The following is a 22,947-nucleotide window of genomic DNA, read 5'->3' as shown; positions in this document are numbered from 1 at the left end:
ATCCGATCAAAATGTCATTCGGATCAGGCTCAGTTGAATTGATAATGGTGTTAAAATGAAGGATTTTTATTCTGATTACTAACAGATGCAATGTTGAGGAGTGTGTAAAGGACATTAGAGAGTGGATGCTTGATAACTTTCTTCTGCTCAACTCAGATAAGACAGAAGTACATTTACTAGGACCACATGCAGCTAGAAGCAAACTTTCCGATTACGTAGCATCTTTGGATGGTGTTTCTGTTTCAGCATGTACGGCTGTCAAAGACCTTGGTGTTATTATTGACCCTAGTCTTTTCTTTGAGGCTCACGTGAATAATATTACCAGGATTACCTTCTTTCACCTTAGAAATATTGCTAAAATTTTAAATATGATGTCATTACAGGATGCAGAAAAACTAGTTCATGCTTTTGTTACATCTAGATTAGACTACTGTAATGCTTTACTGTCTGGGTGTTCGACTAAGTGCATAAATAAGCTTCAGTTAGTTCAGAATGCAGCGGCAAGAGTCCTCACTAGATCTAGAAAACATGACCACATCAACCCTGTTTTAAGTCAGTCTACACTGGCTCCCAATCAAATCTCGCATTGATTATAAAATACTACTACTGACGTATAAAGCACTTAACGGTCTCGCACCGCAGTATCTGAATGAACTTTTGTACCAGTATGATCCTCCATGCCTACTTAGATCAAAAGGTGCAGGCTATTTGTTGGTACCTCAAATAATGAAGACTACAACAGGTGGCAGATCTTTCTCTTATAAAGCCCCACAGTTATGGAACAACCTTCCAATCAATGTTTGGGACTCGTTGAAAACGTATTTGTTTAGTCAAGCCTTTTGTCAGTAGATTTTTTCTTAGGTAAAGGCTCAGATCTGGAGAGATCATGGATTTAGAGTGTTTGGTGAACTGGGATATTTGTATGCTGTCGTCCCCTCACTTTCACACGTTCACTCAGGTTTGTTGATGGTGGGGTGGTGGGTCATCTCTTATCCCAGAGATCCCTCATGTTGGTGTTACCTTCTGGTTCTCCTTTTTAGCTATGCTGCCATAGCGAGTCTTGCCGGAGTCCAAACTGCACAGTGACATTAACTTTTATACAACAAAAAAGACACACAATAATCCATATCCATTTCTTCCTGTCACCTCTCTCTCTCTCTCTCTCTCTCTCTCTCTCGCTCTCTCTCTCTCTATCTCTCTCGGTCGAGTTAAACATGCTCCTGAGGTTCCAGTGACCAATGTTTCTGCCCCTCTTCCCTCCGTGGATCTTCCCACTTCATCCAGGCCTGCCTCTGGATAGTGTTCTCTTCGACTGGAGGCCACTCTGTGCATCTTGGGACGGTTTCTCATCAACGCCTCGGGTGGTTCCATGAAATTCCGGAATAAGAACGGGCACTTTGAGGATGGATTGACTCAGGACTACTTTTCGCTTCTGATCACCATCACTGTACCCTGCAACATTGTATATCTGCTATAAATGGACATTTGGTGCAACCCAGACGTGGATGGGTTGAGACTGGTTCCTCTCAAGGTTTGTTCCCTATGCCATCTCGGGGAGTTTTTCCTTGCCACAGTCGCCACCGGCTCGCTCATCAGGGACAAACTTACTTATAAATGTCATATTCACTTTTAATCACCACATTATCTGTGTAAAGCTGCTTTGAGACAATGTTCATTGTTAAAAGCGCTATACGAATAAAAATGAATTGAATTGAATTGAGTAGATTATTCGGATGCATATAAATGTAGCATTTCCTGATTATTATTTTTGAACAGCACTTCTCCAAATGTTTATTCATATACTTTTTATATAGTACAGATGTGGTAGCTTACTGGTTAAGGCATTGGATCGGAAGGTCACAAGTTCAAATCCCTGCACCACCAAGCTGCAACTGCTGGGGAGTTGATCAAGGCCCTTAACCCTCAACTGCTCAGCTGTAAGTTGCTCTGGATAAGAGCGCTTGCCAAATGTCAATAAATGTAAATATATGTCTGACGGATTATTTCAGATCTCCTCCATCCACCAAGCTGCAACTGCTGGAACCCTTGATCAAGGCCCTTAACCCTTAACTGCTCAGCTGTAAGTTGCTCTGGATAAGAGCACTTGCCAAATGCCAATAAATGTCAATATATGTCTAACGGATTATTTCAGATCTCCTCCATCAAACTGGTCAAAATTTGTCTGGAATCAGACACAGCAGGTTCATTCGAGATGTTCAAATAAAGGCCCTTTCAATCCGATTACTAACAGATTATTCGGTTGTAATGTAAATGCACCTTTTCCTGATCGTTTCTCCATAACAGCACATCTTCAAATCTTTTACTTCCTTACATAATTCATGTAATCTTTAAATAGTGTATATGTCTATGGATTAGATCAACTCGTACATATCAGATTTAAATCAAATTTCCGCATCCGGACCAGATGGTCGACCGTGAATGGAATGTAGTTTTCCAGAACCACGTGTGATGACCAGTGCTTGTAGTTAGTTTCCAGAAGCAGGCGCTATGCTTCTTAATGGCAGGCTCGTGCACCCCTGTTTTATCCTGCACAGTGGTATGGTCCAGACTCTGCCTCTCTCCCTATGGAGTTGTTGCTGAGGAGCTTTCAGACTTCAGGGCAGAGAGAGAGAGAGAGAGAGAGAGAAACAGACAGAGAGAGGGGGATCGAAGGAGAGAAAGTAAGAGTGAGGGAAGCAGGCGTTGACATGGCGCTTGGAAAGATTGCCCGTTATCTCAGGAATAACCCGAATCACACGGGCACGCACGTTACACTTCTGATTCTCCTTTGCATCGCATGCGGTAGGTGTTTTTTTTAAGTATTCTCGGTTGCTGTTTTTAAAAGGTTCAACAACTCCATAACAGCAGATCGACTGTTTGGCAAACTATAACTACGCATCCAAGTCACTCATTGCCTTTGACCAGATTCCTGGCGAATGAACGAGCATTTTTTTTAACGAGATTTCTTTTTTTTTGTTCTTCCTGTAATGACTCAGTTTTGTTGGAGGGAACAGAGGTTTCACGTCCCACATTCCGGGCGCGCGGATGATGTCCAGCCATGTGGACGTATCGGAAAAAAAGTTGATGCTGCGGTTGTAACTTAGTTGACACATACCGAACCTATATTTTGCATATATATTTTGGCCTCCTTCCAAGTTTTTCTTTTCCTCCGTTAAGAGTCGCGTGTCGTGCAGCGGAATCTCGCGCGCTGATTGTGTTCTTTCCGGCTGCCATAGAGACGTGCCGAAGCGGCACTGGAGGAATCTGCAGCCGAAACCGCACTCCAGCTACTGAACTAAACAAACACTGGGTTACAACAGAGCATCCCATCAGAGCCGCTGGGTTTGGATGAAGTTTTGAAACTGCGTCAGAATTTGTGAAACGAATGAAGCAGGCAGTTCTTGTCACGTCTGCACTCGAATTTAGCGTTCACACTGCACGTGCTCGGTCCGAGTATTACTGCAATCCACTTTCATTCTCAGATTACTGTTCACATTGTCCTGCATATCAGGAGTTAGTTAGTTAGTTTTATTGAACAGGGGGAATAATAAAAATATTGGCAACATATGTGATTCATGTGTTTTATTTTTGGACAGCTTCTGTTGTCTCTTAATTTTTAGATAATGACCAGTAAAAATAATTATGGTTAAGATATATTTTGGTTTAATTGACATTGTGATACATCCTGTGGCAAATTAATCTTAAGTATAGACAATCCAAATAGTGCTTGTTCTTTTCTAGCATCTCTCACCGCAGCCAAAATGAGAAGTAGGATCACAGGACAATAAATGTAGATGCTTCAGATATCTGGTAGCAACATGACACACACACACACACACACACACACACACACACACACACACACACACACACACACACACACACACACACACACACACATGTCTGTATGCTTAAGTATTACACATAACGTTAAATGGAGCTGCATTTTAATCCAGAACAAGTTGAATGATCATATGAAACGGAAGTAATTATTTTCAGCTTGTGTATTTTAGATGTCATTGATGCCTTCACTGTCGGCACAGCTAAACCACTATGTTGAATTATGTTACATAGTGGTAAATAGGATTGGATAAGTTAAAGTAACTTGATAGCCCACGCAGCACCTGTTACGCATGCGCTCTGAGCTCAGAGAAATGTCAGTACCATGTTTGATTGTTGATGAAACTGCACAACTGAAAATAAAAAGCAGTATAATTTGTAATCTACGAAAGCAAGGAATTTAACTGCATCCATTTCACATTTGGGAAAAAATGTGGTGAAAACAAGCGACTTTCTAAATGTGTTGCTTTTAGACATTTCACCAAACTCTGCGCATTTCTTATTTACGTTTTAAAGAACTTCAGAAATGTCAAGAAAGCGGAACAAAGAAAGTGAACAGCTTTAACATCTGGAAAAAAATGTCTTGATAGTTTGTAGGAGATGATCTGGAAAGCAGATTTTACACAATGTTCTATTCCAGTGGCAGTCTAGTTTAAATTAAACTTGCTTATTTGGTGCATGTCGTGAGGGATTTGTGACGTTCTTTAAATGAGTCACTCAAACTGCAACTAGTTTAAGTATATCTTTTATATTTAATAAAATATCCTGAGCATGAAGATTTTGGTAAGTTTCTGTGGTAACAATCAATGGATCTGTTTAAATTCATCCTCACCATTGCAGAATGAAGGCTAATTTTGGATATCAGATTCCAGTGCCATTTAAGTGAGAGAATTGTTCAGAAATCGAGAGTAAATGTAAGTTTGCGGTTCACATGGTGAGCTTTTGACCGCTTTTGAATGTCTGTAGCTGCTGAATTTGTAAAAAGAATCTGAAATTCATTAATAAGACAATAGATTATCGATTTAGCTTTAAGCATGCACCATAGTTGTATATTAACTCCACATTCTGGTATTGAGCAACGAAAATTAAACGGTGTTAATGCTAGAGTTAAGAAGTGATTTCCTCACGTCATTCGACTATGTATTTAAAAATACCCCCCAAATGTTTAATCGCCTAGAGCAACATGATTTTATACACAAGCACACATGACATCCCACCTGTCACCAGAAAGGATCAGATCGAGTTGCTGTCTTTAGTGACAGGAAAAGTAAACGCATCAGTCCAGGTCATGTTTCCAGTTGCTGGGTTTGTTTAAACAGATCAACACCTTGGTCAGGCTGGGATGAGCAAAGCGTTTGTTCAGTTTTACCAACTGATATTTACCACTGAATTCCAACATTGTCCATCCTTTTTTATTGGGCTTATAGATGGGAACAATGTCACCTCTGTGTGTGGCCTCCATGTTGTTGAAGTAAACATTTGTCCACTGATTGGTGATGTTTGCCAGCCGTGCTTGTCTTTTCCTTTTTAAAGTGTAGAGTGGCAGTGATTGTGCAGGCATTGTGCTGTGTAGGTCGATTTTATGTTTTAATTAGTGGTGATTTTTGCCCCAGTGTCCTCTGTTTTCTGCATTTCTGAGACATTATAAAACTGTTAATGTAAAAAAACAGGTGTCAGAAAAATCTTTATATAAACTAAATATTTGCTTCAGATAAATCTCTTTATCTATGATGTAAAAGCTTAGTGTTAAACAGAAGTTATTTGTTTATATGATTTGTTTGTCCTTAGTTTATTTGTTTGATTATAAAGACAGTATTTGTGAGCCAGTTTGTCTGCCTTTCTCTGTTCTTTAAGTGCTTCAATCCCTGTCATATTTTCATGTTAAACATTTGCTGAGAATTTTATACTGCAGCTCTGTCTGTCTGTTGAGGAAATGTGTTAAATCAGTGGGCTCAAAGGTCAGGATAGTCCAGAATACACGTCTCTATCAGGGTAACCTGAGATCTAAAGGGGTCAGCCGCTCGGGCTGCCTCCTGCAGGTATCTCCACACAGACCTGGTCATTAGTTACTCTGGCATGAATGATTTCAGCAGGGAAAAGAGAAAGCGGATGGGAGGGCAATGAAATCACAAACGTCAGTGTCGTCTGTTTTGCTGCACACAATCTCCTTGAAACTAAAGTGCCTTGTTTTGTAGAGTACTTCAGATCTCCTGGGTACCTGTCATAGCCTGGAAATGACTGATGTGTCGTTTCAGGATGTACTAATCCAGTGTCGACTCTTTAGTATTGAATGGATATTGGCCTGAAAACAAATGAATCAGATCTGCTAAATGTGATTCCCTGCTATGTTATCCCTTCTATACTTGGATGTAACATTTTTCAGTTTTTTACCGCGTAGTATTTATTTTTATCACAAACAAAAGCAGGACAAACACTTGCTTATTTGAAATCAGGCATCTCTGGATTCCATGGTTAAAATGGGCTACTTGAATATTTGCATTTTTAGATCTTAGAAAAACCAACTCACAATATGGCCATATTTAGCTGGCTCAATTTTATATATATATATATATTATATTGCAGCCATTTGCTAAAATCATTTAGGTTCATTCTTCTTCCTCATGAATGTACACATAGCACCCCATACTGACAGAAAAACACAGAATTGTTGACATTGTTGCAGATTTATTAAAAAAGAAAAACTGAAATATCACATGGTCCTAAGTATTCAGACCCTTTGCTCAGTATTTAGTAGAAGCCCCCTTTTGATCTAATACAGCCAGGAGTCTTTTTGGGAAAGATGCAACAAGTCTTTCACACCTGGATTTGGGGATCCTCAGCCATTCCTCCTTGCAGGTCCTCTCCAGTTCTGTCAGGTTGAATGGTAAACGTTGGTGGACAGCCATTATTAGGTCTCTCCAGAGATGCTCAATTGGGTTTAAGTCAGGGCTCTGGCTGGGCCATTCAAGAACAGTCACAGAGTTGTTGTGAAGCCACTCCTTCGTTATTTTAGCTGTGTGCTTAGGGTCATTGTCTTGTTGGAAGGTAAACCTTCGGCCCAGTCTGAGGTCCAGAGCACTCTGGAGAAGGTTTTTGTCCAGGATATCCCTGTACTTGGCCGCATTCATCTTTCCCTCGATTGCAACCAGTTGTCCTGTCCCTGCAGCTGAAAAACACCCCCACAGCATGATGCTCCCACCACCATGCTTTACTGTTGGGACTGTATTGGACAGGTGATGAGCAGTGCCTGGTTTTCTCCACACATACCACTTAGAATTAAGGCCAAAAAGTTCTATTTTGGTCTCATCAGACCAGAGAATCTTTTTTCTCACCATCTTGGAGTCCTTCAGGTGTTTTTTAGCAAACTCCATGCAGGCTTTCATGTGTCTTACACTGAGGAGAGGCTTCCGTCGGGCCACTCTGCCATAAAGCCCCGACTGGTGGAGGGCTGCAGTGATGGTTGACTTTCTACAACTTTCTCCCATCTCCTGACTGCATCTCTGGAGCTCAGCCACAGTGATCTTTGGGTTCTTCTTTACCTCTCTCACCAAGGCTCTTCTCCCCCGATAGCTCAGTTTGGCCGGACGGCCAGCTCTAGGAAGGGTTCTGGTCATCCCAAACGTCTTCCATTTGAGGATTATGGAGGCCACTGTGCTCTTAGAAACCTTAAGTGCAGCAGAAATCTTTTTGTAACCTTGGCCAGATCTGTGCCTTGCCACAATTCTGTCTCTGAGCTCTTCAGGCAGTTCCTTTGACCTCATGATTCTCATTTGCTCTGACATGCATTGTGATCTGGAAGGTCTTATATAGACAGGTGTGTGGCTTTCCTGATCAAGTCCAATCAGTATAATCAAACACAGCTGGACTCAAATGAAGGTGTAGAACCATCTCAAGGATGACCAGAAGAAATGGAAAGCACCTGAGTTAAATATATGAGTGTCACATCTAAATACTTAGGACCATGTAATATTTCAGTTTTTCTTTTTTAATAAATCTGCAACAATGTCAACAATTCTGTGTTTTTCTGTCAATATGGGGAGCTGTGTGTACATTCATGAGGAAGAAGAATGAACCTAAATTATTTTAGCAAATGGCTGCAATATAACAAAGAGTGAAAAATTTAAGGGGGTCTGAATACTTTCCGTACCCACTGTATATATATATATTCACAGACGGCAGTAAAGTTACCTACACAGATGTAAATGCCCCAAAGAGAAGCACTAATGAAAATACTAGAAATCAGTGCTTCCATTTGAAGTCATCTAATTGTGCTTTCTGGGTGTTATACCAATTGAGAAGATTTAAGAAATTGTTAAAAGGCATCTTTACTTGTTTAAATCACACAAAACACCCCAACAAATAGCACTTACAAAATGATTCAGGAAGGTCAGAGCCATTGTTAAGGTATTAGAAAACCTTTTTTTTTTTTTGTTTTTTTTTGTTTCCGACTTGGAAAAACCTCTGTATGACCCTGGCCACTGTATTGTAACTAAGTTTCAGGGTGTTAGTAATTTTACTATAGCCTCTGCCATCTTTGTGAAGAGCAACAATTCTAATTCTCAAATCTTCAGAGAGTTCATTGCCAAAAGGTGCCATGTTAAACATCCAGTGGTCAGTATGAGAGAATTATACTCAAAGCACAAAATTTTAAACGGCTCTAATACAAGATACACATATTTGTATGGTCGTGTCAAGTAGACAAAAACATGAACATAATGAATATGACGTGAATTCAAATGGTTACATGACATACAGCTGTTATCACTTCGGGTGTACTCACTTTTGTACTTTTGTTGCCAGCGATTTTGACAATAATGGCTGTATGTTATTTTCAGTATAGCATTTTACTTTCATACAGTAAATCTGTACTGCTTTACCCGCTGCACATTGACTACTCTAAAATATATACAAGTTTTTGAGATACTGTATCTATCTAAAAATATATCACACACACACACACACACACACACACACACACACACTGAATACCCTGAATTCAGTTTGTGTGTGTCAACATGTCAGTTCTCAGCTGCAACAGAGCTGCATAAGCTGAGCTTTTTTAATTATGGGCAACCCACAAACCATATATAGTTTTAATAGTGTTGGGTGGAGGCAGCCAGCTTGTCGGTGGTTTTGTTCCAATTGCTGTTCACTTCACAAGCAGCAGAGGCCTCTACAAATAACAAGATGCCCCTTTAAAGCAGCTCCTACAATTATTATGTAATTATTAAAGTTGGGGGTTGTGTATTGCATGTCTATTGAAAATGCTCATATACAGTAAGCTCCACTATTATTGGTTCAATGAGACAAGATGACTTATGTCTTGTTAATTAGCTTAAGCTCACATTATTGATAAAATAGATGTACTTTAGTTAAAGAATTGATTTTTAATAAAATAACTCTGTCAAACTATATTTTAAAACAAGCCTGTGAATGAAAATATTTTTTTTTGGACCTTCTAGAAATGTCACTGAGGCCTGTCATTCTTTTTATATTACTTTTCAACCATGAATGACTTCAAGTCAAGTCAAGTCAAGTTTATTTGTATAGCGCTTTTCACAACAGACATTGTAACCCTCTATGCTCCGGGGGTCCCTTACGAGGGAAATATCAAGGTCTGTGACGTCGGAGTGACGTGGGCTCACCACCTGCAGGAGGGACCGTAAGAGACGGTGCTGTGAGGATTGGGCAGCAGTCGAAGGCGGGGGCCTGCTTAGACTGCTTCCCCCTCGACCCGAATTGCGGATAAGCGGGAGAAAATGAATGAATAAATTAATGTTGTAACTTTGCTAACAATAACAATAGGTCATGTGGGAACAAACACTAAAAATGGAAATACAGCAATCAACCAACAAATTAGCAAGTTTTTATTTACATTTTACTTATTAAAGGCCACTCATGTCTCCCTGTTTTACTGGGGATTAAATATTAGGTGTCTTGGAGGGCAAATTTCTATATTCATCATGAGGCTTTGCATTGACAGAACATTTTTTTCATCATTTACAGAATTTTGAAAGCATTGACTGAAATTTGTGAAGGTCATCAGTCATTTTGATGAATACAAAACGAGGCACTCCGTCTTAGTGTGCATGAGATTCATCTTCCCATCAGAACCTAGCAGGGGTTTCAGAAAGCACACAATTACTTCAGCACCATAACTGCACACTTTCATATTTGTGTGGTGACACATTTAGAAGTGTTTGAAAACTTTAGGTGAGGGCACTGGATTAAGCATGCGATCACATGTAAATACACAACTCATTTATCCACACAACTGGATCTGTTGTCTGGCTAAGTGTAGTGGGGGGGACCAGCTTTTGCTACAGATATTAATTACACAGTTGTTTCATTTCCAAATAAGAGAGATCACTTATATATACATTATAACCTTATTAATTCATTGTTGCCAGTGCTAGGGAAATAGTTTCTTCTTGTTAAAACATAACTATTTACTGTGTATGAATTTGCTGTATACCATTGTTTTTCATTATCTCATCTGGTGGCAAGGAGAATACAGTATTTCATAACTGGATATGATGATTTATTAGAGATCTTTTTGTACAAATGTTACATGACCGATAAAATGAAACTTGTTTGGAATTTTTACAACTCTGTCCATCAACATGCTCTATGTCCCACTTCGCCTTCATGCTTTCTGTGTTTCCTGCTCTTTTAGTTTAATTTCCTTTGTTGAAATTGATTTCTTTCTTTTTTCCTCTCTCTACTAGTTTCTTATCATTTTGGTCAGTGGTGTTCAGTGATTTAAGTGTTGCACTATTAGTGTTTTATGAGTTCAGTTAAAATAAAACCTGCCATAAAGACCCTCAGCATGGATTAGATTTTGTCTTCTATCCAGGGATGATAAAAGTGGCTCCCAGATGAATAAAAGTATTTACATCTTCATTCGTTCAACTTCAACTACTTATTAATTTTGAACTCTGTTTTTCTGTACAACTGACATTCACTCCCTTTTGATAGAAGTCATGTGACAATCTGACATTTGAAAAAAAATGCATGTTAGAAGATTCACTTAAACTGAGTGCGTTTAGAATGTGCTGTAGAGCGTCTGTAACATTAAAGGTCACTAAACATGCTACTAAATAAACGAAGCATAACTTTGCCTTTGTTTCTCTTTCTTAATTTCCCTGCATCAGTCTTTTGTTTCTGTTCTTCCTCATTGTTCATCTTCTCTCTTTAGTTTCTCAGATCAATAAAAGCAGTAAAAGGTTACACTGGGTCGAGAGATCAGTAGCAAATGCTAACTCAATCCTTCTGCACTTCTCCTGCTCCTCCAGTGCTCAGATCTGTGCAGCTCGGCCTGCTGTAGCTAAAAAGGAAACATTCTTTCATTATTTATGACTAAGCCAGACTTTGCATCGAGAGGAAAAAAGCAGTTGGATTCATGAATGTTTTGCGGATGTTTTGTTCCCCAGTTGCCCGATCAGAGATGTTTCCAATTGGTGAGGGCTTTTATGAATTATAAATGATCTCCTTTTATATATACAGCTTTTAAAATGGATTCCTAAGAACTTAGCAGGAAGGCCATATGCTCTTTAGCTGTTCATTTCGCCTTTTCTACCAACCATGACTTGAACATTTTGCAGTTCCAGTGTACTGAAGGGTTAAATGAAGACCAGCCCAAGCCAAAAATAGTGTCTTTATTTAAAGTTGATCCCTGCTTGTGGATTCTTAGTTGTGGAGTTATTTGAATTCAGTAAGTCACTGTACCATAGACAGGCTGTAATTAAAACCATCTGGGTAGCGGCCAATTATTTCAGCCTCCTGTAAATCCTATGCGCGCGCACGCACGCACGCGGCTTTGCCCTACAGCTACAGCTTTCACTTTGTAGCCACTTTTTATTATCGTCAATCATCAATATTCTAACACTTCCTCATTATGAATGGGTTTACTTATGTATTAATGGAACAAACAAAAAAAGGAACTTTTTTCAGAGCACTCTACTATAGAGCTTTGTTTCTGCTAGCAGTCCTGTGCTAGCATTAATCTGTAATTTTAACAAATTTACAAAAAGTCGCACACCTGCCTATATTAAATAGGTCTGGTAATTGCGGGATGAGCTAATGTAATCCAATAGTTTAGAGAAAAATGTCTATATAAAACAAAGTACCGTATTTTCCAGACTATAAGACGCTACTTTTCCCGGTTTCACAAGCTTCAAGCCAAAAAACTGAGCCCCATAATATTAGACCAATGAAATTGCCGAACGGGTTCAGGAGAACCAATGAAACTCTTTATATTAAATTGCGCTTCCACTGATTCGGGCCGCACCACATCATAAATATGGATGAGGTTCCTCTGACGTTTGACCTGCCGCTCATTTGGACTGTCAACAGGAAAATCTAATTATTTGTCACGCTGAAAACAGCCGGGCATGAAAAAATGCACTTCACCTGTGTTCTGAGCTGCACGGCATCGGGAGAAAAACTTTACCGATGGTGAGTTTTAAACGCACGACGATGCCAAAAGAAAAACTCCCGAGAGAAATTGTTGTGAAAGGAAAGAGGTAGACAGTGAACAATGACTTTCTTGGTAGGCTACTGTTTAGATACAGCCTGTGTAAAGTTCATTAGTTTTAGTGTAGACTTTTATTTATTATGTTCAAAATAAAAATCTTTGTAAAATTCAGTGGGTGCGGCTTATATTTGGGTGTGCTTAATAGTCTGGAAATTACAGTAGTTTTTAATCACAGTACAGCATAGCAATTCATAGTCAGTCATCGCAGGAAATTGGTAACTGTGGTTAAGATGTTGGACTGCTGATTGGAAGGTCATGGGTTCAAATCCCACCACTACCATGCTGCCTTTGCTGGGCCCTTGAGCAAGGCCCTTAACCTTAAGATGCTCAGTTGTATAACTGATATGTCAGTAAGCCGCTCTGGGAAAGGGCCTTTGACAAATGTAAATGTTAATACAAAAAAGTTAAGAGGAATAAAAAGCCTCCAGCCTTCTCATGCACAAGACTACAGCAAACAAAAACAACTTTCAAAGCTTTAAAAAAAATAAATAAATAAATAAAACAAAAGCTTTTAGTCTTGTCTAGTCTGGTCTCCGAGGTTCACCATAGGTGTTTTGGGGAAAGAGCTGTCTGACTCCATACAAACAATGTTCATTTCAACTTTGTCCATTACCACAGAGTTAGAAAAGGACATGTGCTGGATTGAGTTTCTATCCACAAAAACAAGGATCTGAGCACAAAACAAGTGTTTACGTCTGTTACACAAAAGGCATTGTGATGAACAAAGCAGGCCAGTTTCTTTGTGTACTGCCTGTTTCCATGGATCAAGAGCAGATTTCTGCGCTGTGACACAGCCCTATTCAAAATACGAATGTAGTGTCAGAGACTGACTAGTCAGACATGAGAGTTTAGAGGTTTGGCATCCAATCCTGAATTTTTTCAGTACTGGTACTGACATGACAGTTGGGAAGAAATTAGAAGAACGTAACAATGTTGGTGATTTATTAAAGACAACTAAAAATACTGTTTTTTCTTTAAACTCTTGTTGGCCTGTGGCCTTGGACAAAACATGCAGGATTCATCTGTTCTAGTCCCAAACGACAGACGATTTTTCTAGCAGATAAATCATTTCATATAGAATAATAATTTTAAGTTATGATTTACCTCCACATTTGCTACAGCTGATTGAGATAATCATGATGTTAAGACCAAGCTTTAAAATGACTTTGTCATTCAAATAAAATAATCATGGCTGTATTTGGGAACTGGAACAAAAAAGCATTTGTCTTATTCTCCATTCTTTGCTTTATTTTGTCTGACTCCAGTAATCTAATATTAAATTATGAAATCAAAGTCCTGTTGGTCCAAATTATTTTATTATTATTATTATAATTATTTTTATTTTGCTATACATTCTATATTCAAAACATCAAACATTACATAAAACAAACACTGGCACAAAATCAGCTATAAATCTATTGCTTTAACTGTGTGGTAATAATTTTAAAGCCACTGCTGGCCAGACATCTGGAGGAAAACAAAAAAAAAAATGACTTAAGAAATATATTTACTGAAAAACACTAACATTTACTTAAAAGAGTTTGGAATGTATTTTCGTTGGTTCTCTTTATATCTGATGACCCACATCTCTTTATTTTTTCCGTATGTGGTGTATTAAGCATTGTAAAATGTTCAGTATTCAATAAAACTGCATTTTAAATGTAATGTACAGGTTTTTTTCATTTGTTTCAATGTGAAAATAAAAACTTTGCTTGTTTATCACTGATAGCTGACTCCAAAAATTTTGAACCCTTATATAGTTTAAAAAATAAATGTAAAGATTTAAGCTCCGACATGCAATACAATAGTCTGAATTATGCAACACAAAGCTGTCACTCATGGTAGATTGAACAATCACCTTATATTAATACACCTGTTGCCTAAAAAGTAGAGCGCTAGCCAGACCTTTTTTCCACTAGTTATACGCATGTCGTTCTAGCAATGTTAAACACAACACACCTACTAGCCTCGGCGTTATCTACAGATTTGCAGATCTAAGGTTTTGTTTGATGCAAACACAATGTTTTAAATGGAGTTGTTTTACCAGATCAGCTGTTCTATTAAAAGAAATGATGCAACAGAGGCACTTCTTGAACTTGAGTCTGGTATTAATCTCCAAAAGAAAGGTGCTGAATCACAACCAGCAGCTCTGAGCTGAGCAGCTGTCTCTCTGTGGGTGGGAGGCAGACCTTCTGTCATTGCAGTGTTTATGGACGTCCTTGATATATCCACCTTTTGTCTTGTTCCTGACCTCCCCCTTCCTAAACTCGGTCTCGGAAGCGGATTGATGCTGGTGGTGTCACTGTGATCATATCCAGACAGCATATCGCTTTGTAGGATAACGGGATTAAGCAAACACCTTAAATCTGAAGAGGAAATGTACATATAGGCCTGTATTTTTATTCTGCTCTTCCTGCTTGTGTAGTCTTGTTTAGTGATTGTCCTGTCAGTGTTACTGTAGTTCAATGAATACTAGTTTTCTCGGCTGAAACATTGATCACAATACCTCACAGAGGCCTGTTAATGGCCTTAAGCTTATGTTAACCTTAACCTTATGGTACAGCCAAACTGCCCGTATCAAATTCACGATCTACCACAACTGCTGGAAAATATATCTACTGAATAAACTGTTAGCAAATGGACATACTGCTGTAACAGCTGAAGCAGCATGCCTACCATAAAAACAAAACAGACCCAGAAAATTTGTTGCAACTGCTCACATAGCTAGTCTGCTGTAAAGCTGTCACAAGTGAACAAATATTGCTACTGCTGTGGAGTGCAGGTCTACTGTAAATGTGCTTATTATGTGAAGACTGATTTACTTATAAACCAAGTGTTACAATGGTTTTAAAGTCTAGAGAATATTGTAATCGTCTGCCTGGTCACAGATCATGAGCAGGGTGTCAGCTCTGTCGTAAGGAAAAGCTTGAATGATGTGTCACTAATGATGCAATGACTGTAAGGTAAAGACTCATAATATATTATTATATTATAAATAATATAATAATATTTTGAATTAGAAACCATTGTGTATCCATCCTGTTTATGTTCAGGTTTAAATAAAGCTTAGCGCCTAGAAGTAAAATGCTGTCTGATGATTGATATTCATTCATTCAGGTATTTTATTTTTACCTCAAAGGAAGACAACGAAAATAGCAACCAACGCTTATTAACAAACTGAAAGGTTGTTTTTTTTTCCGGAGGTATAACATGATGCGGTTAATGGTGTGATGAAGCAGAGGTATTGTTACCACCTCAACACTTCCAGCTACTGTAGAACACCAACTCCCGGTGTTAAAAAGGGTAACGCCCACCAGCCTGGTTAAGTTAGTATCTTCCCTACAAGTATTTCCCATTTCAGAAAACTAAACAGCTTTACCCATGTGTGCTGCAAAGCACTGACAGAACACAGTTAAACACTTAAAATGTTTGATTTGTAGTGTTGCCAGTACTGCTCTTCTAGAAAATAGGCAATCGTTATCATCATCAGAGCAGTCAGAATTGTGTAATTATGTCAAATTGTATTAATATAACAATTGTTTCATGTTGCTGACACTGCTGTGGGAACTGTTTGGAGCTTGGAATTGGGGCTTTACATGGAGTACAAGGAGAAGTGGAGCAAAATATCTTGAACCGCTGCACAACCAATCAAATTAATAGACTGGAACTAAGTGTTGTGTAATGAACCACATGGTCTTCATTGAACAAATGAACATTTAACAACATTTATTGATATTTGACTACATTTCTGAGATGATGTGATGCGCAATTTATATTCCACAAAAAGATTGTACAGCCAGACAAGTCATATCGGCTATTTGATGGACCAGTAATGAACTATTTTAAAAATTCCTGGATTGTAATTCTGTCTCTTCATTACTGTAAGCTGAAACTGAGCACAGAGCACTGATTTTAGCCCCCAGCAGTGTGTCTTCATACTGTGTAGTATTAATTATTTACCCCATGGTTAACCAGAGTTGTTTGACTAATTACTTTCCCTTTCGGCGCAGTCTCGCGCATGAACAGGTCTTGCTTTATTTGTCGTTTACGCTCGTTTTACAGTGCAACCTAACGCTGCTGCTTGCAGGCTTATAGATTAATTGAGATGTACAAGGGTACACAAAGTACCATATTTTCCAGACTCTTAGACACACCCTCAAAATCAATATACACTGTATAATTCACATTAATGTACAGACTTTTTTATCCCCCCACCAATACTATTGTCTCTTAAACAACAATTTAGTACACATATTGATTGAGTTTAAAATCATGATGCACTTAAAAGAATGCAGATGGTTTTATATTGGATGGTTAACATTCCATTTTAAGTTCTCATGAAAAAAGAAAAAGGCATCTAATATGTTTTTACTCCAGAGAGGACGAAGCACACCTAAATATATTTGAGAACGGACTTATTTTGCTAAAGGTTATGTTTTCGAATGGTTCCAGTGTTGGCTCTGTGTAGAGAGTGTGTGATTTGGTAACAGTTTATTTTCCACAGATGTGGCTACAGGAATGCTAAACACAGTAAACGCACACCACATACACAAAAGAAAATGGGGTCCTTTCCCTGTTTTAAGTTCCTGTTATGGATGAGTTCTGCAGAGTCGTCCATTTCATTTGCAAAATCAATGCAAATTTTTTTTTTTACACCATCTCTTAATGGTTCTTATAAATATTAGAATAAGGATCAGCTTGTGCTTTGAAGGTTTCCAAAACATTTGAGGGTTTCGTACTGTTTTCTCTAGGATGAGAAAGCGGCGAAGTTGAACTTCTAATGTTAATACAGACTTTTATTTTTAGTCTTATGGATGTACTGAGGTTTCATTTAGTAACTATCCTTTTTGTTGTGCCCTTTTGTTGTGCCCATTTGGTAACTGTGTGTGTGTGTGTATGTGTGTGTGTGTGTGTGTGAGTGAAATATGGGTCAAATTTTATACCAGTTTTGCATATCTGCTGGTTGAACACTTGACCTTTTCCCTCCTTGAGTTTGAAGTCATACTGATGTGTGCACATGTTGGTGTGATTATGTAGGTTTTTGCTTCCTTTACTATGTACAAAGTACCTTAAATCTGGGCTTTTTGTACAGTGAGAAAGGAGCATGATAGTGTACTGTTATAAGAAAATCATCCTAATGACCGCACTGATTATTTCCCTAAAACATTATTTCCCCTATATATAGATGATTGATGATGATTTTGAGATATACATATCTATACTGTATATCTCCCCAAATTTTGTATTACACTTTTATTGCAGCAGTTTGCCACTGGTACGTCATGCGGAGACTTCCTTTTATACTTTTTACGTACATGCAGAACTTTTCACAGGAAACCACCATAAGTATTTATTGGAGTGTGATAATGGGACAAGTTCATGGGAGGCAGTCCCATTCGAGTCCATCTAAAGTCTGTGTTACTTTAGAAACGCTAATGTATAAGAATGAGCACATTAATATAAACCTATGATTTGCAGCTGCACTGCACTATAATTACAGGTTAAAGAAAATGAATCAACACTTTCTGACCTATCAGATTCCAGAATGCAATCATCTTCTAGATTTTGGTATTGAGAAATCAGACCTGCAATGTAGTCATTATGTACTGGGAGTTGTTTTTTTTGGGTAGTGTCTATTTCTTGGGTAAACTACGATTCCGTTCTGAAACATTTTGACATTTCCTAATGTTGTCGCATTGTCCTAAAAAAATATGAAATAGATTTTCTTTTCATTATTTTATTTTATTAAGTCATATTCTCGTTTATAGAATGTTTCGATGCTGACTGTGTGTAAATTTGCTGCTGTTTTATTTTTGTTTATTTATTTTTTTGTCCTTCTGTCCTGTTTTTCTCATTTTCTCTCTCTCAAGAATGCACGTGCTTAGTAACAAGGTTCTGGCTGCCATGCCGAAGGATGAGCGTTTTATTGGCATCATTCATTCTGTGTCATTGAAATGTAGTGGAACGTTTTTTCAATTGCTGTAATTATGAGAATGCTGTGCTTCTCGTGGTAGATGTCTGTCACTCTTTATTTTAAAACTGCCTCATCATATCGCAGCGATAACTGCTAACTTGGCTTGAAGCTCTGCATTATTTGCACCCCGTTTACGCTTAACTTTTTGATTTTACATGGGCTGCTAGAAAGATATATAGCATTAGTTTATTGGACAGATAGAACATCTGAAATCTGCACAGACTCCCAGTGCCTGTTCAGAATTATAGCCTTTAAAATACAACAGATGCCTGCACAGTTTGATTTCTCAGAATCACACTTTTTTGCAGTTTGTGCTCCAAGCTGCTGTCCGCTCACAGTGCAGTTTGTAAAGAAACGTGCTGTGTGTAGCAGGCTCCCTATTCATCCATCTTTTCACTCCACACTGTCATTCTGGTGTAAATGTTCCTGTCACTAAATGTTCCATCCGCATGTGTTTCATAGTCATTTAGTGCCCCTATGACTTTACTCTGCCGGGTGTGACTATTTATTCTTCCTGCATTAGATGCATTTTCCAGCTTATAATTTTTTATAGTGATTGACATCTTTACATACACTTGACAAAAGTTTACAGACACCAGACAGTGTAGTTATGGAAATTTGTGCTCATTCATCCACAAGGGCATGAATAAAGTCAGGTATTGATCAGGCTGAGGAGGCCTGAGTTTCAGTGAGCATTCCAAGTCATCCCAAACCATAAACCGTCTTCACAGAGCACTCTTTATGCTTAGGAGCATTGTAATACCAGAACTTGTTTGGGCCTCCTAGTTCAAGTGAAGGGAAAATTTAATGTTACCACTTCAAAATGCATCCTATATAATTGTGCGCCTCCAACTTTTTTGTACCAAGGTTGGGAGGTGGAAGATTAGTTGTTAAGGCATTGGGCTTTTGATCTGAAGGTTATAAGCTCAAATCTCAGTCATGCAAAGCTGCCACTCCTGGGCCTCTGTGCAAGGCCCTTATCCCCATAGCTGCTCAGTTGTACGAAGGAGATAAATGTACATCACTCTGGATAAGGGTGTCTGCTAAATACCGGAAATGTACAAGTTCAGAGAAGAATGGAAACATATGGCTGGAAAAGTCAGATGTCCCAATACTTTTGCCCATGTAGTATATATTATATAGCGCATTGAACTAATATAATATGATGATGAATCCTATTTAAATGCTTTATTGTAGCTTTGGTGGGTCTTCAGCTTCTACATACTGTTGCGTGTCATATTTCAAGTGAGTTGAAAGATCATGTCAGTTTTATTTTTATAGCTTTATTTTTAAGTCTTCTGAATAGCACTTGCTTTCAGAGTTTGAGCACTGCTGACATGAAGTCGACTTTCTTTTTCTTATTTGCTGCCTGGTGTCTCTCTGAGGAAATCTGAAGTCTTTCAGTCCAACAGCCCACACCGTGTGCGTGTTTACGCCTTCTTTCACTCTTTAATTAGCCTGTCCCCTTAGAGCTGCTAAATCGGGACTCCTAAAAGCGGGTCTTTTTGGCATTGCTACGAATATGTGTTTACATGCCGTCTGAGTTGTCCTCCTTGCCTATACACAATGACTAGCTAGTTGCTTGCTTATTTTTCCGTTCATGTGTGTAAACCATGGTGTCTGACCCCTCTTTGTTCATGCCTTCCTCGACCGCCCTTGTATGCAGAAGCGAGTTAGATCTGTAGACCACGGCTGTTTGAAACATCTCTACATCAGTTGAGATTAAATCATCACAGTCATCTGTTTGTGTCGGAGATCAGACTAACTCACTCAGCTGGGAGATATTCCTGTGTGGCCAAACTTTTGAAGCGTTTATGCTTTTTTTTTTTTTTTTTTCTCTTTCTTTTCAATGTGGCCAAAGTTGTGCAGTATTTTATATCGGCATGTATTCCCATTTCCCACCCATCCCGTCTTGTGGACTTTGAAGGGGAATTCAGGAAAAGATAGGATGGGCAATTTTCCTAGACTGTAGACAGTCGTCCAGACTCCTAAAGATTTAAGAGGCTTTGTTTTTACAGTACAGTGTGTTGGAGTTTAGCTTTACCTACCGCAGCATGCAGCTTGTACATATGTTCCTCATGACTGTATGGCAGCAACACTTACTTTTCAATGATAAATTATTAATGATTAGCTCTTGGCTACTAATCATGGAATATGACACATCAAATATATTTCGAACATGCATTATATAAATAAATACAATTTCAGACTGGTAGGGCTGTTATTCTTTTTTACAAAAATAGCATGGGAAAGTCTTTCTAGACCTAATGAAGTACTGTCTCTACTTCAATGAATGGCTTCTTATATTTTGCTAAACCCAGGCTATTCTTGATCGTTTACTTACAGGCCTCTGAGCTGTATGAGAATGAACTGGCTCTCTACTATACCATGTTGTCACTGTATGTGAACAATAAAATCTCGTGTTTTTTTTTTTTACCAAATTTATGAAAGTCTTTCACTTTTATCCCAGATTTCCCTGTCTCTGTATTCAGTCTTTGGTCAATTGCAATTTGTTAATTTAAATAGATGAATGTAATAAGCAGCAACAGGAGATTTAGTACTGAATTCAGCTATTGTTCAACCATTGAATGATGACCAGTGTTTAAAAAATGTTTTTTTTGGCTTTGCTACAGTAGTTTTGAGTCACCTTATATATACTTTTATTGGGTCAGAATCCACCAATTGACCATTCGAGTTTATTTCCCAGTTTTTTTGTTAAAGGGAGTTCAAGTTTATTGATGGTGATATTTCACTTGTACATGCCATCATGTCTGACAAAGCTGTGTATAGCTTAGAGTGACTTTCAGGTGGATGCTTTCCCTTTTTGAGCCATGTTTCACTGGGTAGAAAAATCCCTTCACCTAAAGTGCATTCTTAGCCTTTATAAGACTAATCAATCTACTAGTGCAGGCTGTGATTATTAAGCAAAGCACTGTCAAGCAACTGTGCTCAATAATGTATTAGACAAAATGAAAACAACAATGATAGTGAGTGAATGCTCTTTTTTCAGAAAGCTGCTTTTTACAGTTGTTGCTAAACGTAATAAATAAGTTTGAACACTTTGATTAGTTCTGCATGAATATATTTTCTTAAATGCTTGGCTTGGTAAGTTGAACTACTTCACTGTGTCTGCGTCCAGACCGCTGTCTGCCAGTTGCTGACCCCTAATTTACACTCTTTCTGCTGGGAATTTAAGACTTTTCTTTTATTGATACAGTTTGAGAGGTGTATAAAGTCCAGGATATGTGAAGGAGTTGTTTGAACAACTGGGACTTTCCAAAGGCGTTTTCCTGTTAAATCATACACATGCATCAAATCTGTGTTTTATAAATCATAGCTCAGTTACTGGCTGACAAATGCGGGCCGAGGACAGGAAGCACTTTCAGTCTAGGGTGTCTGATAGCATTGTGGGAGGAAGCGAAGAGGAAGAGCCCTTCGTGCATTGCGATGTTATCAAGGCGGTAGCAAAGTTATTTTCTTGGATAGACTTTTTATTATTTTTATTTAGTCGACCTCTAGTTTTTTTTCTTGAACGTAAGAAGCTCAGATGAAACAATTTAAATTTTTTTTGGGGCCTGCTTAATCACTAATGGTCTGTGATTGAGATGGTTAAAAAAAACTGTCTAGCACCCTAAAGGGATCTTGTTTTTTTTTTCTTTCTGGTGGAGTTATTAAATGTTCTGTCTAAAACCCCCAAATGAGGGATTTTAATTTAGAAAAGGTGCCATGTCCGACTAAAACCCTTCTAAAGACCCCAAGTCTCTATGTGTACATTACACTGCAAAAGATTTGAAGTGTTTAAAATCTATGGCCATTTTTGGGAAAAAATGTTTTCTCTCCTTAGCTGCAAAGATTTTGGCACCCCATCCCTTCGTATTCTTTTTTTTTTCTTCATCCGGACCTGACCTTTCCTCTTAATCTCGACTAAGTTTACCCCAATTCAGGGAAATAGCATTACCCTTTGAGAGAGTGATGGAAAAGAAAACCCAAAATGAAAACATTGGTTTGTTCCATTACAGGGGGAGGTGGAGGGATCAGGGTAGTAGACAAATTTGACGTGGAAATGACAAACAGCAGTTTCAGTTCTATCTGTTTAGATCATTAAACTCTGATGGGTTTTAAATTACAATGTTGTGAGGTTAAGCTCAAAGCCTGAAATAGAGGCCAGTGGTTATTAATATTTGGGATGTGATTTTAGGCCGTCATTAGTTTTACAGTTTGTGAATAATTTTTTTCCATGAGGTAATTTTCAGTTTGACACAAATCATTTGGGTTTGGTCGCCACACAGTAGCACATAGGGAAAGCTGGTTATCAAGGAAATATCTTGTGAATCATTTATTCTCTCGGCTTAATTTCCGCTGAGGTCACAGCAGCACTCATTAATCTCTTATTATCCCTCACACTCTTCCTCTGGCGTTTACATTAAACATTGTCCATTATAGAGTGACTCTCACATGGGGTTCCCTGTGCTATAAACAGCTTAGTTGCCATAAAAGCTCTTTCTTGCACTCCTCGTGCTGTGTGTGTGTGTGTGTGTGTGTGTGTGTGTGTGTGTGTGTGTGTGTGTGTGCTTGCGCGCACACGTATGTGTGTGCT

At 38.5% G+C, this 22,947-nt stretch overlaps 1 protein-coding gene and 1 long non-coding RNA gene across 2 annotated transcripts in view; both read left to right on the top strand.

Moving 5' to 3' along the window:
• Positions 1-2,546: 2,546 nt before the first annotated feature.
• The window catches only part of LOC310739312 (nectin-3-like protein), a 58,784-nt gene continuing 38,383 nt past the window's right edge, over positions 2,547-22,947 (top strand). The window contains exon 1 of the mRNA XM_083565154.1: positions 2,547-2,802. Coding sequence (XP_083421280.1) covers positions 2,586-2,802 — 217 coding nt within the window. The 5' untranslated portion in view covers positions 2,547-2,585. The remainder of the gene's footprint in view (positions 2,803-22,947) is intronic.
• Positions 7,928-12,796, top strand: LOC310739400. Its single transcript, XR_014537379.1, has 2 exons — positions 7,928-11,965; positions 12,536-12,796. It is a non-coding gene; the product is annotated as an uncharacterized lncRNA (long non-coding RNA).

Source organism: Silurus aristotelis, assembly GCF_946808225.1.
Source record: "Silurus aristotelis genome assembly, chromosome: 16".
In the NCBI taxonomy this organism is placed as follows: Eukaryota; Metazoa; Chordata; class Actinopteri; order Siluriformes; family Siluridae; genus Silurus; species Silurus aristotelis.
Note: the sequence above shows the minus strand (reverse complement) of the source record. Positions and strands in the feature narration are given on the sequence as shown.